The sequence below is a fragment of the Eimeria mitis genome, genomic scaffold (genome assembly GCF_000499745.2).
Source record: "Eimeria mitis Houghton genomic scaffold, Emh_scaff196, whole genome shotgun sequence".
In the NCBI taxonomy this organism is placed as follows: domain Eukaryota; phylum Apicomplexa; class Conoidasida; order Eucoccidiorida; family Eimeriidae; genus Eimeria; species Eimeria mitis.
Window position 1 is genome coordinate 2,603 of NW_013570284.1, and position 205 is coordinate 2,807.

The 205-nt window shown below is 61.5% G+C and overlaps 1 protein-coding gene across 1 annotated transcript in view; it reads right to left on the minus strand.

The window, feature by feature from the left end:
* Window positions 1–53: 53 nt before the first annotated feature.
* EMH_0002820 (uncharacterized protein) overlaps window positions 54–205 on the minus strand; it is a gene marked incomplete at both ends in the record, with an annotated part of 10,092 nt that continues 9,940 nt past the window's right edge. The window contains one exon of the mRNA XM_013496173.1: window positions 54–203. Within this exon, the coding sequence (XP_013351627.1) occupies window positions 54–203 (150 nt within the window). The remainder of the gene's footprint in view (window positions 204–205) is intronic.

Genomic DNA, 205 nt, shown 5'->3' on the forward strand with positions numbered 1-205 from the left:
TGCAGCACGAGAAGCAGCTGTCTGTACACTCCGCTGCCGTCTGCTGCTGCTCTTTAGCCTGCGATAGCTCCTCGCCACCAGCCGCCTCCATGAAGGCTTTGCTGCTGCTGCTGCTGCTGCTGCTGCTGCTGCTGCTGCTGCTGCTGGTTTCCGCTGCTCCTGCTGCTGCTCTTGACTCTGCTGCTCTTGCTGCTGCTGCTCTTGC